Raw genomic sequence first — 12,871 nt, 5'->3', positions numbered from 1 at the left:
AAATAACTGCCACTTTTCAGAGATATTTTTGTATGTGTCATGAAAACTAATTTTAAAAGAGCAATCTAATAATCCTTCTGTGAGGACAAAAGATATTGGAAAGACTGCTCTGTGTCTGAACCAAAAAAGGCCTTGACCTTTACTAGCTGAATGGCTGTTTATAAATCTGAAAAGAACCACGGATTATCTGTACTGATCATCAAAATTTTTTTCACTCATCTCAAATTAGCTTCAAAATGACAAAAGTTAGCTTTGGCATTAGGTATGGACAAGAGATAATCCTTAAACATACCTATGTTTCTTCTATACTCTTTAATTATAATTATCTAAGTGTATTAACTAAACTTGTCTGGCAGTATTTTTATTCTTATAGATATTTGAGCATGGAAAAATCTTGACTATAGACTTTAAACATCAGGCTGGGAAGTTGAAAACTGATAAAAGAGGGAAGTTATTCTTACTGAAAATCTGCAGCTAAAGCCTAACAATAGACCATAAATATTGCATCCATGTAGATGGATTTCTAGAGAAAGATATATGTATTTTACAGCTATGAAAATATGTGAAGAGACTGACAGGAAGACACACAAGGTTCAACAAATATGGTTTTGTATATAATAGAAGTATCTGGTTCTACTGTCTTGGACTGATCAGTGTGAAATGACAAAAAAAAAAAAAATTACTGTCATTTGCTGTGCTGAAGTTAAAGAGAGACATGATTTTTCCACCACATGTGTGAATAGCTTCTTTCAAACTCATCATCCTATTTCTTTTTCCACTTCTGAAGTACACTGCAGCATCTTTCCCAATCAAGCACTTTGTTGAGAAGATGAAGAAATGAGAATAATGAAAAAGCATTTGTCAAGAGGAGGAAAATCATGATGGATGGCAATACTCCAACCTTTTTATAATAAACATTTCCCATATCTAAATTTATTTCTGTGAATTTTCTAATTAAATTGTTGCCTAAGAAACAAACCATGAGTGTTTACATAGTGTATCTTTTACAAAGCGGTTTTGTAGAAATTTGTCTTGTGTAACTTACATTGTTAGCCAGGCTATCAATAATCCCCTCGTAGAAAGTCTTTGTACCAAACTGATAAATGAAAGATCTTTCTGTACTGAACACTGAAGTTAATAGCTCTCCCATGGGCAGGACAACCATAATCACATAAAGCAATTTCCCAAAGTTTTGCAAACCAGAAAACTTTCTAAATTAATCACACACTTTATCCGACTGATTTTGCTTGACAAGGTGTAGTCATTAACTCTAAATTATCTATTTTAAATATCACTAAGGCATTAATTGTCATAAAATCTCATACCTCAACCAATTTCAAAGTCGTCCTGAGTTTTTACAGTACACAAGCAATTAGAAATTATTATAAATACTCAGTCTGAAGGTTTTAAAAATACTTAAAATCTTTAAACGCAGGCATTGTAGGCAAAAATATTCTAGGAAAAAAGCTTCCTAAGTGATGGCAAAAGTCAAGACACATTCAGGTGATTGAAATTCTGACATAAGTATTGTGGCTCTAGGGAGGTCCTTGGTTGTTTCCTATTGTGGCCCTTCAAAATGTTCTTGGACACCTAGATAAGTAAGTGGGTGCATGTGCCAACAATACCAAGCCTTCATCACATGATGGTGCACCACCCAGGTGGGGAGATTATTGCTGTGCAAATAACACCATTAATTAAAAAACTACTGACAAAAAAGGACGGTAAAGCATAAAGGTTCTACAGAATTTCTGCATCCTCTCTCCCTGTATAAATAGCATATTCAACTACACATATGCAACTACATCTTACCTTGTTTCCTTGAGTGCCTTTTGGGCCTTGCTGACCTGGATCTCCCCTGATACCCTACAAAAAAGTCAAAGCAAAGAATGAGTTGCCTTTGAAGACATATAATTTTGGGGGTTTATTTCCCCTGAATGGGATACAGTATAATATAGCACAATTCTTAGTTCTAAAGGACAAGAGTTTTCTGCCTCATATCCTGTGAAGTGCCCAACACATTGACTATTGTTAATATTCAAAAACCAGTGCTGGCAGAAAAACATGGCTGCCTTCCACAGAATTGACAAGTTGTATGCAGAAGAAACTTACAGAATGTAATCTTCCCTTTTTATTTGATAGTTTTTAGTTGCCTTACCTGAGGTCCTCGAGGTCCCGTTGGGCCCACAGAGCCCTGCAAACCCTGAGGAAAAATTAGATTCAGTTATCAGATTAAAAGAAAATTTCAATCCGCTTTCAAATGCCAAGCACTTGACATCTACTTGTAATGACTCAAACCTCTGTTCAAGCATTTTCTGGAGACTTTATTATCTCAGTATTGCTGGTCTCATACTGTATTCAGTAATTGCCTGTTACATTCCACCCTCAATATTTGGTTAAAACATTTTTCATACACAACAGGCATAGCGAATGAATACTTAACATCTTAGCTATTTGATTAAGAAGTTCTTATTTGCTACAGGGTTTTAAATTTAATTCCTAGAAGCATATTAGACACAGAATTCTTAATAAAAATGCTGTAGGGTCTATACCAGAGTAACTTCAGGTAACTGTCTCACTAACTCAAACTGCTGATTAGCAGCCTGGCAGAATCACACTAATAGTTCACAAAATCCATTAAAAATGCATCCAAAAATTTTTAAATGCCACACTATTTTATTGCACTAGCTGTGATTTCTCCATTTAATGAGTGCTTACCAGTCACCACCAGTGCAGATTATTCAAGAATCTTTCTGATTCACTGTTTTTTGTTTAGTCATCATAATGCATATTCTAGAGTATTTCAGTTCCACTTGAGTCAATAATGTTACAATTTATTTCTAAAGCAAAAACAGTTTTGAGCGAATTTACTGGTGGTTTTTTTTTTTTTTTTTTTTTTTTTTTTAATTTCTCTTTTCTTTCAATTAGTAAAATCTATACAGGCAAAGACACCGTCAGACTGCTGCATTTTTCAAGATATGTGTCACATTTTGATCTTCTAATAGCCTTGACAAATTTAGCAGTGATACCTATGCAGACATTCCATTGGCTTCCCCCCCTAGAGATTCAGAGTCAGAAATTTTAAATAGTTCTCTGCCCCCTGGCATTTGCTCCCAGGCCAAGCATCAGCCACCAGAGAGAGAGATAACCCCATTCAGTTCCAGCCCATTTCCAGCCCAACCACACAAACAATGGATGGTAGAGTCAGTGATATGCTGACACAATGATGGCTACTTTTGGTAGCATACAAACGTATAACTTGAGTCAGGTCTGATTTCAAAGCCAAACAGGAACTGTCTGAATTTCAAGCCTGAATAGCATTTGAAAAAGTTTTGATACACAGCACCAAAACTACTGGATTCAGCCTGATTAGTGAATGAGAAAGTGGTAGTGGATAAATGCAACATTTTCAAATTGGACTTCCAATCATGCTTTGATATCCATCATCCCAGTTAAAGATCGACCTCAGAATATTGAATTTGCTTCTCATACATTTGGCTATATGTGTTCTGTGTCTGATTTTGTCTAGCCTAGAATGCATTCTCTAAAAACAAAGCCACAATTTCGTTCTGTCCTCAAGATTTGTGAATGTGAAGGTGGGAATTCTGGAACTGAATGATTCCCTGCACAGGACAAAGGTTTTTTTCATCACTGGCCTCAACAGAAATGAAGCAAGCAGATTTCTGGCAGCCCTGGCATGTTTTCTATATCCAGGTTTCTTGGCTGCTTTGATTATGTTCTTTGCCAGTTTCTGAACAGCTTCCTTTTTAGCTTAGTAGACATTCCACATAATGTCATATGTGACGTTTCAAAGTGTGTTTATGAATATTTTACATGATTTGCTAGTATCTTCATCAACCCAAAACAGTTCAAATAAAATTTATACTTACTATTTCTCCTTTTGTTCCTGGGGGTCCACATTCTCCTCTTTCACCCTTTATGAGAAACCAAAGGGTTCACAGCTAAACAAGATGATTTGATTACACTACGTGCATTAAAGACTCTGCAAGCAGTAGCACAAGAGGTCCAGTTGACTCTGAGGACCTGAGGATCGTTATATATGGTCTGTAGAGGATAAGATCTGGTCTACTCAAGATTTATTTCTGAAAATGTCTGCAAAACATCCAACTTATATCAGAGGATAATACATTTAATATCTAATACGTTTGGCTGAAGTTTTCCACCTCGCTGCACTATCTCCAGAGACTCTTTCCATGCTCTGATTTCATTACCGTGATGTCTGATATTTTCCTGACTAGCAATTCTGAGACTGCACATATGGAACGAAGAAAGAATTAAGTGTTTCACTGATGTTTTACCATCTCAAGACACATGAAAAGTAGACCTGTGAGTCTACTGTTCCCATTTTCATGAAATATTACCACAAAATCAACTGAAGAATTTCACTAATGAATACAACGATTCATAGAGGCACTGCTTTTATTAACAATGTAGAGAGGTAAGTGTCAAACCAAGAAAAATCAAAATGGGATTATCTCTGTTTCATTTCTGACTATGATGGTCCACTTTGCAATTCATCTCTGGAATCCTGCAAGTCACTGAAATGCATAGTTTTTTATCTTCTTGGAGAGATTCTGCTGAAAATTTTCTTGATCAAGCATTAGCTCTTGCAAGTTATAAACAGGTTAAAAGTAAACTTCCTTGTATAAGTTTTTCAAAAGCTAATGATTGTCACATTGTGTTTATATTAACTATTTTCTCTTTCTTTCCATTTAACTTCTTATTCAACCTTCCACTTTCTTTTCCTTGCAAAAACTGAATTTCTGGTCATTGACACATTTCTGTTTTTATATTTAGATTACATTCTCTGATTTTATGTTTTTTTTGTTTTATTTCCAGCAATCCAGTCTGTGTGCATTTAGATAAATTTTGAATTTGCATTAGGAGTTTTCATGACAAAAAGACAAGACTGTATTTTTTCCATTCTTTCACATACAGTGTCAGCAAGTGAAAATTTATTTTCAGTCTACTTCTATTCTACAAAAAACTTACCTTGTCTCCCTTGTAGCCGGGAACTCCCTATTCAAAAATTGAAAAAAAAAAAAACAAAAACAAAAACAAAAAACCATAAAAGAGAAAACAAAGGCTTAACATACTGCTAATTTAATTAGAAAAAGTCCCAACCTGCACCCAGTAAAGAATTATGTTTCAGAAGTTCAATTATTCACAACAATAAAATATCTTTCTGAAACTGTTCAACATATAATTCTCTGCAAATCTAGATGTGTATTTTTTATTCATACATTAGCTGTACATATGCCACTCAGATTGCCAGTCTCCTAGTAGATATATGCTGCCATTTAAATGGGACTTTTAAACTGAGTTACTCTTATACAGAGAGTAATCTTAATCTTTCTCCATAGAATTAACAAAAATTCTGAGAATTGTCAGTTGTTAGAAGCCACCAAAGGACTATGTAGTGTTTTTATCAGGTCTGTCTTTGGGATAAGTCTAATGAAAGTCAATTCAAAATCACATAGCGTCAGAAGTTCCTTCTCCCAGTAGTGTCTCATCTCTCTATTTAAGCACATGTTTCTCTCAGCATACATGCTTCTGTTAACCAGGCTTTAGTGTAAGTGCTTTATATCATTGAATAAAGTAGACACATAAAAAATGAAAATAACATTTTTAGTTCAGAAAGTGTGAAAAGACAAAATTGGAGTTAGCACTGTAGTAGTCACATACCTCTTCACCTTTCTCTCCATGATCTCCTTTTTGAGCATCACCCTATTGGAAGCAAAGGAATACAACGGAAATATGTATTGCACTTTCATTTATCCCTATAGCACTAAAAGTCAAGACCACTGTTATAAAGTAGAACTGTTTTTTCCTATTTACTAACATTCACACTTCCTCTTTCCACAATAAAGGATACACATTTCCTGATCATTAACATAGAAAACTCAACTATTGTCATTAGATGACTGAAATCTTAGTTTTTAAAATGAAGCACTCTGATCAAGGGATCTGTGTACTGTTAGAAAGATATGTGGAACCTAAAGAGCCTTCAGCTATATTGAGACCCTTGCTGTCAGAGAAAAACTGCAATGATAGACAGTGTTAACTTGACAGCAGCCTTGTTTTAAATTTTTATCTCACACTTCTGAAGCAGCCAACTACAAACTAGCAAACCTCAACATTTAGAACTTACTTTAACGTACTTTTCCTTTGCTATATTCACATCTATGGTTTGAATAACTGGATGGAAACTTGCTTTATTTCTTTTAAATTCATATTACCTTGTTTCCTTTTGGTCCTGGGTCACCTTTCTCCCCTTTGCTGCCAGCACTGCCCTGAAACAAAGCAGGAAAATGTTATTATCATTGTGAGGATAAAATTCTCCAGCATGTCTAAAAAGACTGTATTTTTAGTCCAAAATCATTCTGGAATATTCTTTGGTAGAAACCTTCACTGATTCAAGGATGGTATATGTGACACAATATTCATTTAACTAAACCCACCCTGGTATTATAAGGTATCTACAAATATTTTTTGAATGATATTCAATGATAATTAAATTTTCTACAGAGCATCTGAAAAATCTAATCAGGAAGACATTACAGAAAAACCCCACAGTTCTTCCTTTCTATTTCTCAATTAACCACCACAATCTCATCTTCTCTGCTTAGAAAAAAAAATGTACAGAACAGTTCAGGGTCAATATTCAGCACCCTAGGGAAAAAACCGCTGCACCGTTTTTTGTCACTCTTTGGAGGATCGTGATGGTGGGGACTAGAAAATTTGGTGTTTACACATTAGTATAACTGGCTACATCTAATGATTTTGGATAGAACAACTTAAAAATTCTTGGATCTGAAATTTTAACTTGCAAACAGAGATTCTGGTGCACATTATGCAGATGCATATTATCCACAAGGATTGAACGATAGGCCCTGGTGTCATAACCTGCTAATGGTATGGTTGACACATTAGAGTCTAGGGAGAAAGATAAAAACCTCTGAATGTACCTTGCTTGTCTCTGGGGGAACTCCTAAAGACAGAAAAATTATCAGAGAGGTCACTCACTGTCTGAACTCACACTTGTCTGTTCCTTACTAAAGCCAAGAAATATGTGCTGAAGTGTCACAAGAAAAAAGAGTGTTGGAGGCAGAGTTTTAGACCTTTCCTCATATATCCATTACCCTCAGACATTTGAATCTTTACCCCTTACAAAAATAGAAGGTGGTGGTGGGTGAAAACCTTTGTCTAATGGACCTTTCTTTCCCCATTGCAAGATTCAAGAATAACTTTTTTATTTGGGCTCCAAAATAACCTATTTATCCGCAGTGTTTTATTACCCAATAATAGAAATATATTTTCAAGATAGTATCTGACTATGGGTAGATTTTTTTCCTGAGGTCTTTTAACAATGGCCTTTCACTACCAACATGATATGCTACAATAAGTATTTTTGCAGTACATGGACAGCAAATATCTTGTTTTTCACATACTTCACATAGTAACCAATTAAAGTACTATGCAGTATTGATCTTGATTAAAATTCAAATTCTTGAGCCTACCCAAATAAATGCATACTTACTGAATCACCTTTTTCTCCTTTTACCCCCTTTTCACACTCACAGGTCTTCCGCACACACTACAAGGTTAATAGAAAGATAAAGGAGAATGTTTTTCAAATATATTATTTCAAGATTTTTAAGCAAAACATTTTGGGTTTGTCTAGCCACAGATTAAATAACATAATAGTGGAATAACAGGAAATCAATGATGTTCTAATATATTTATTTCTCAACATTAAACTTCCACATGGAGCAACTAAAATCCACTACTTGATTTATTTATAACAAAAACAAATCTCTTACTGTAGTGACTGTAGTCACTGTAACAATTACAAATGTTAAGATAGCATATATATAGTACACAGTACTGTGAAAGCTTACATGAATTTTGAACCATTTTAACATTGTCATTGTTTTCTAATGAGACCACAAATTAATTTGCATATCTTGCATTAGACCTATTCCACTCTTGTAGGAAGAGTTCTTTATGTCATACTGTTGATACTACTCACTAATGAGCTAACAGCGTAGATTTCACAGGAGAAAGGACAGAAGAAATGCAGGAAAGTTAAAATAAAAGTAACCATGGTCAGAAAATTTAACCAGAAATGGAAGGTTGATTAATCCTCAAGTATTGTTCCATTATAGAAAAAGCAGACTTTGGGAAGTCTAGTGTCAGTAAGAGTAACCGAACACAATGCTCAAAACCCCTACCTGATTCTGTAGCAAGGCTTCCTGAAAATAAAATAAAATAAAAATATTACTTTTATATAGATAGGATTTAATTTAACAGAGTACTGATTTTTCCTCTCTAGTTCATAGAATCTCCAAGGTGAAGAGATGGTAAATACCTTCATCCTTCATTCCTTCCTCAAAGGGGTGAGAACCAGTCTGTGGAACTACTCATATGGAAAAGAGTTCTTGGTAGGAAGAGAGGGTTATTCCATGTGACAGACAGTGATGAGAATTAATGGGATAGCTAAACAGACAGTATTAAGGCACAGTGCTAACAAAAGAGACTGTGAAAAGTCTTCCTAATCAGAGACCTTCCTTTGGAAGGCCCTACAAACAGAATATACAGGAGAAGGACTCAGTGATTATGCATGAGATCAAGCTGCCTTCGAAAGTATTTTCACATGCTCAGAGACACAGTCTGTGTGCTGGGAAATGTGATCAGTTCAGCTGAACTACTATTATTCAAGCACATAACTCCTTGGAGGGTGGCTGGCAGAAGGAAGTTTCATCTGCCCTGTCTCCTGCTGCAGCAGAGAAGGCACCACGAAACCCTCTGCGCTATCTGCAGGGCTTACCTAATCAAAATTCAATGAAATCTGCCAAGGATAGACCTGTGACAGGATTAACATCAGCAAAACTTACCAGCTGCAATGCTACATCAACTACCAGGTTCTGATCATCCAGGCACAGGACATGTTCAGAGGACGAATCACCAGAAATCACACGCAATTTTTCTTCTTGGACCGTTTTTTTAGAAAGGCCAATGGTAATAAAATGTATTCCAAGACTTCTAGCTGTTGTGGCTATACCCTGGACATTAGGGCTGTTTGGATGATCCACACCATCAGTCATCAAAAAAGCCACTTTCACATTTCTCTTATGACTTTCAGTTTTAAACAGATGAGTGGCATTTGAAACTGCATAATAGGAATAAGTGCCGTGGCCAATAAAGCCCAGAGAACTGATTTTCTCCTTAAAATTCTGCACGTTTTTCCAGGCTGTAAAGGGATGATCAATGCTGACTGTGCTGCTGAACTGCATACTTGCTAGTCTGACACTAAACATGTGAGACTTGACTGGCTTCATCTGGAAAATGCTGTCAGTTATGTTTTGAACAAAATTCTTCTGCAAATCAAACAACTGATTTTTGGCACTTTCTGAACTGTCCAAGATAAAGACTATATCAATGAGACACATATCACCTGTAAAGGAAAAAAAAAAGTTAAATCTATGAATGACGGGAACACCTGCACAACAGATTTCAGATAATTCTCTGCAAAAATAATTTTCAAAAAAATTTCTGTCTCCTCTCTAAAAATTCTAAGGATTTCACCGTAAAAATCAAAAAAAATCTAATAAAAACTGTCGATTTAGGGTCTTGATGGGATTGTTTTAGTATTTTAGTTAATCCTGTATAGAAAATTTACCACATGCAATTTCAAACAAAAAATCAGGTTTCTTATAATTTCTCTTAAGAGGGATGCATGTCCATGAAAATCATTGATTAAACTGGAATCCATGTCCAAGTAATCAAAAAGTATTTTCCAGCCCCATAATCAAAACAAAACACATTTTTCATATTCACATGAAAGTTATCAATTACTAAATTATTATGCTAAAATGTGTGGATATATGCCACACAGTCAATCAGAAATTTTAAGAAAATGGTTTTACCTTCATCTTTTGGCATAGGAGAGTAAATATTCTTTCCTTTCTTTCTGTTTTGCCCATGTACTATCTGGCTTGTTAACACAGCCAGAAGTATAAAGCAAAAGAAAAAAAAAAATTTTCTCATAGTGACTTTCATCCCAAATAGACTTTTTCTTCCTGTTAAAAGTAAAAAGCCACCTGTGAATACCTCATTAATAGAAGCAAATAAATTAATACAGATGCTTTAAATACATATTTGTGGGAAGCATAGTTCTAGAGAAAATATATAGAAAACTATTTTAAAGTTACTGTGTAGGTAATTTAAGCACAGTAACCAGCCCTCACTCAACTGTAGCTCACGTGGATAGTAGAACCTGTTTATTACAGAAGAAATATGAGCATAACACTGCCTTTTCTTTCTTAACAAAAAGTCTAGAGCATCAGTATGAACAACTTATTCTTCTAAGAAACAGTGGCTTACTGATGAAATTCAATATATTAATATATTGTTAATATTACATGGATGTTACAGAATATGTGCAATATTTTTCAAAAAGATAATATTCTATTATAATGACAATATACTGATAAAAAGAAAATTAGAATGTTTAAATGAGCGATTCAACATATTTTTAGAAAATACTCAACTAAATTAAATACTGAATTAAAACTGATTTATACAAAAAAGTCTGTGATTTACAAAAGTTATTTTTAAATGTCATTAATAATGAAGACAATATAAATATATTTAAATACATTTTAAATATAAAATCTTAGGTCTTCTTTCAAGTCCATCAAGCAGCTACATGTACAGAAACTGTAAGTACAGTTCTCTAAAATTAGAGAGGAAATAACAAAGTCTCTTACCCTTGAAGGCATCCAGAAAGCAAATTGTGGGTTAAGAAAGTTTTTAGTGTAGGAAATACATTCTGTAGGTCCTACAGGAAAATATGTTTTGTTTACCAAAATAAAGCAATCTACAAATAAATAGCCTATCCACTTGTAAATGGCTCTACCTTGCATATAGATATTTTATTTTTTTATTTCTGCTGTTTAGTTGGCCAAAGTTTAAATGAAGATCGTTGGGCACTTGGCCAGGGCTGAGTGAGAGACCAAGCCATTTTATTAAAGGGACAGTGTCTGGGAGCACAAGTGTTTTCCACCCTAAGTAAATGTGCTTTTACTTAAAAAAACCCCACTTTTAGACAACTTACATCTTTACCCTTCACTCTGCCAATCACACGTCTTCAGCTTGTCTGTGTCAATGTTGCAGCACTGGCTAAATCAGAAATGTGAGAGCAGTATGACATCACTTGCAGGCTAGAACTGACGGTTTGAGAGTCTCCAAGGACGGCAGGACTCAAAGGTGGTAACTGCACTAGCAATTACAATAATAAAGGACAACTTAAAAAAAAAAATCTTCTTGAGCTATTTTCCTCAGAAATTCTTTCTGCTTTTTAAATCCTCTGAGGGATCAGACACAGATAGGATATCTAAAAGGCAGATATGCAGGCAGCTTTCAGAGCGTTGCATGGAAATTATATTCACTCTATCTACAGGCAGGCTTCAGAGTAAAATTGTGTTATCATAGTGTTAAGTAAAAAAATGGGGTGAGAGAAAGCATGCCAATGATAAGCCTCAAGGAATCATAACATGCCCTGAGGGAGTTAAGTGCAAATGGTCAGCAGAAAGTAGCAAACATCCTCTATACAGGCACTGCCTACTGGGCAAGACATCACTCAGCACCTTGGTCACAGGGCATAATCACAGAATACCTTGAGTTGTTAGGGATCCACAAGAATGTAGTCCAACTCCTACCCCTGCATTGGCCAACATCAAAAATTACACCATGTGCTGAAGGAGTTGTCCAAAGGTTTCTTGAACTCTTATAGGCTTGGGTGTGACCACTTTCCTGGGGAACCTGTTCCAGTGCCTGGTCCTGACTGCCACGACACACTGTCAACTCACGTTCACCTTGCCATGAACCAGGACCCCTAGAGCCCTTTCCCGCCTCTTGTTCCCCAGTCTGTCCTTACATCCAAGGTTATCCTGTCCCAGGTGCTGAATCTGGGACTTGCCCCTGTTAAACTTTATACAAATGGTAATTGCTGAGCCCTCTAATTCGTCAAGGTCTCTCTGCAGGGCTTCTCTGATGGAGTCAACAGCTCCTCCCAATTTAGTATCATCAGGAAATTTATTTAGTATACCTTATACTTAGTACACCTGTATCTCAATCATTTATGAAGATGTTGAAGAGCACAGGACCGAAGATAGAGACTGCAGAACCCCACTAGTGACATGTCACCAGTCTGATATCACCCTATTCACTATAAGCCTGTGCCTGGCCCCTGAGCCAGTTGCTCACCCATCACATGATATGTTTATCAGCTATGTGATTGACATTTTGTCCAAAAGAATCCTGTGAGAGACAGTATAAAAAACTTAACTGAAGTCCAAAAAGATTGTATCAACTGGCTTTGTTCGATGATCTATGTGGGTTACCTTGTCATAAAACGAAATTAACTTGGACAAGCAGGATATTTCCCTCATGAAGGCATGCTGGCTGTGACTGATGATGACTATATTGTTCTTAAGGAGTCTTTCACTATTTCCCAGAATAATCTTATCCATAATTTTGCCATGCACTGATGTGAGACTGACAGACCTGTGGTTACCAGAGTCATCATCTAGCCCTTCTTGAAAATTTGGCCAACATTTGCCAGATTCCAGCCAACTGAAACCTCTCCAGATTCCCAAGACCATTGAAAAATCATTGAGTGAGGTCTCACAATGACATCATCCCTTTGTCTACTCTGGGATGAATCCCACCAGTCCCTATAGAATCCAGCTGCAGCAGCAAATACCACACTAGTTCAGGGCTGGCTGGGATATGTTGACTAGGAGCTTGTAAGTAAGCCAAGTACATTAAGCTTTTAAGTAAGCAGAGG

At 35.8% G+C, this 12,871-nt stretch overlaps 1 protein-coding gene across 1 annotated transcript in view; it reads right to left on the bottom strand.

Annotated features, from left to right (window-relative positions):
• Nucleotides 1-10,080, bottom strand: part of COL28A1 (collagen type XXVIII alpha 1 chain) — a 58,230-nt gene extending 48,150 nt beyond the window's left edge. The window contains exons 1-10 of the mRNA XM_040061496.1: nt 9,948-10,080; nt 8,916-9,475; nt 8,253-8,273; nt 7,559-7,615; nt 6,258-6,311; nt 5,704-5,745; nt 5,011-5,037; nt 3,888-3,932; nt 2,156-2,200; nt 1,810-1,863 (exon numbers count right to left, since the gene is read on the bottom strand). Coding sequence (XP_039917430.1) covers nt 1,810-1,863; nt 2,156-2,200; nt 3,888-3,932; nt 5,011-5,037; nt 5,704-5,745; nt 6,258-6,311; nt 7,559-7,615; nt 8,253-8,273; nt 8,916-9,475; nt 9,948-10,080 — 1,038 coding nt within the window. The remainder of the gene's footprint in view (nt 1-1,809; nt 1,864-2,155; nt 2,201-3,887; nt 3,933-5,010; nt 5,038-5,703; nt 5,746-6,257; nt 6,312-7,558; nt 7,616-8,252; nt 8,274-8,915; nt 9,476-9,947) is intronic.
• Between the last annotated feature and the right edge of the window lie 2,791 nt (nt 10,081-12,871).

The sequence above is a fragment of the Hirundo rustica genome, chromosome 1, assembly GCF_015227805.2.
Source record: "Hirundo rustica isolate bHirRus1 chromosome 1, bHirRus1.pri.v3, whole genome shotgun sequence".
NCBI lineage: Eukaryota > Metazoa > Chordata > Aves > Passeriformes > Hirundinidae > Hirundo > Hirundo rustica.
The sequence above is the reverse complement of the archived record's forward strand: the minus strand, read 5'-3'. Positions and strand labels throughout refer to the sequence as shown.